This window comes from Fulmarus glacialis, unplaced genomic scaffold (assembly GCF_000690835.1).
Source record: "Fulmarus glacialis isolate BGI_N327 unplaced genomic scaffold, ASM69083v1 scaffold35245, whole genome shotgun sequence".
NCBI classification, from domain to species: Eukaryota; Metazoa; Chordata; class Aves; order Procellariiformes; family Procellariidae; genus Fulmarus; species Fulmarus glacialis.
Window position 1 is genome coordinate 624 of NW_009215543.1, and position 1,337 is coordinate 1,960.

Below are 1,337 nucleotides of genomic sequence, written 5' to 3' on the forward strand. Positions count from 1 at the left end.
ACTGAGCCGGCTGCAGCGGGAGAAGAACGAGGTGCAGAGTCGGCTGGAGGAGGACCAGGAGGACATGAATGAGCTGATGAAGAAGCACAAGGCAGCTGTGGCCCAGGTGAGGGGGGGACAGCAGCTGCGGCACCCCTGTCCTCCGGTAATGCCCCTCTCGGAGCCAGCACAGCGGGGTCCCCACTGACGGCCCCGGTGTGTCCCGCAGGCGTCCCGGGACCTGGCGCAGATGAACGACCTCCAGGCACAGCTGGAGGAGGTCAGCAAGGAGAAGCAGGAGCTGCAGGAGAAGGTGGGGAGCACCGGCATCGGGCACGGGCATGCACCCCGAGTGAAGCTGGGAGGACAGGGGGGCACCCAGAGACCTGCTGCCCACACTGTGGGGGGGCCCCCTGCGTCCTGGGGGGTGCAGAGCAGTCCCACGGGGAGCTCTCTGTTGGGACGGGAGCAGCGTGGCCGGCAGCTCCGCTCCAGGGCAGCGTGGTGGGGGGCCGGGGAGGTTGTGGTCGAGGCTGAGGCTGTGCCCCCCCCGCAGCTGCAAGGCCTGCAGAGCCAGCTGGAGTTCCTGGAGCAATCCATGGTGGACAAATCGCTGGTGAGCCGGCAAGAGGCCAAGATCCGCGAGCTGGAGAGCAGGCTGGAGTTCGAGCGGACGCAAGTCAAGCGTCTGGAGGTAGGTGCTGGGCTCTCTCTCCGCTCCGGCTGGGACCGGGATGCAACGGGATCATGATGCGAAGCTGCCCAGGGGATCCACCGAGCGCATCCCTGATATCCCCTTCTTGGGACCCCCCACGCCGCAGCCCTTCCCTGCCGGCAGCCCGGCCCTGACCCCACAGGGAAAACTCCCTGCAAGCGCCGATAACAATAATCCACCACCCGGCCCAGCAAAGTGCTGCTATTTCCCTGCATTGACTTAGGGAAATTATAGACTCTCCTGGCCCCGCTAAACGCAGCCTGCTTTATATTCTGCCTTTGCAGCTCTGCCCGGGGAGCGGAGCAGCTTAGCTCTCTTCTTAATATTTTCCTAGCTGTTATTTCCCTTCCCCGCTCTCTCTGCCGGGGCCATAAATATGCAGCGGCTGGCTCAGTGGCTGGGGGAGAATGGGAGCTATTTTTTCCCTACGTTACATGCTGTAATTACTTCACACACAGTTAAATCTATTTTTCCAATTCGACAAAACCCCCGCGGGTTGTTCTGCCCCTTCCCTGGCTGTGTGTGTGGGGGTTCTCCTCCATCTCCTCCTGTAAATTCATGGGGATGGGCTCCGTCGTCGCGTGAGCCCTTGGTGGGTGTTGCTGCAGGCTGGGGGATCCATGGGGGGGGATCTGGGGTGACC

The 1,337-nt window shown here is 62.7% G+C and overlaps 1 protein-coding gene across 1 annotated transcript in view; it reads left to right on the forward strand.

The window, feature by feature from the left end:
• MYO18A (myosin XVIIIA) overlaps nt 1–1,337 on the forward strand; it is a gene marked incomplete at both ends in the record, with an annotated part of 2,579 nt that overhangs the window by 615 nt on the left and 627 nt on the right. Inside the window, 3 exons of the mRNA XM_009578979.1 lie at nt 1–106; nt 209–292; nt 536–673. The exon at nt 1–106 is cut by the window's left edge and continues 5 nt beyond it. Of these exons, the coding sequence (XP_009577274.1) occupies nt 1–106; nt 209–292; nt 536–673 (328 nt within the window). The remainder of the gene's footprint in view (nt 107–208; nt 293–535; nt 674–1,337) is intronic.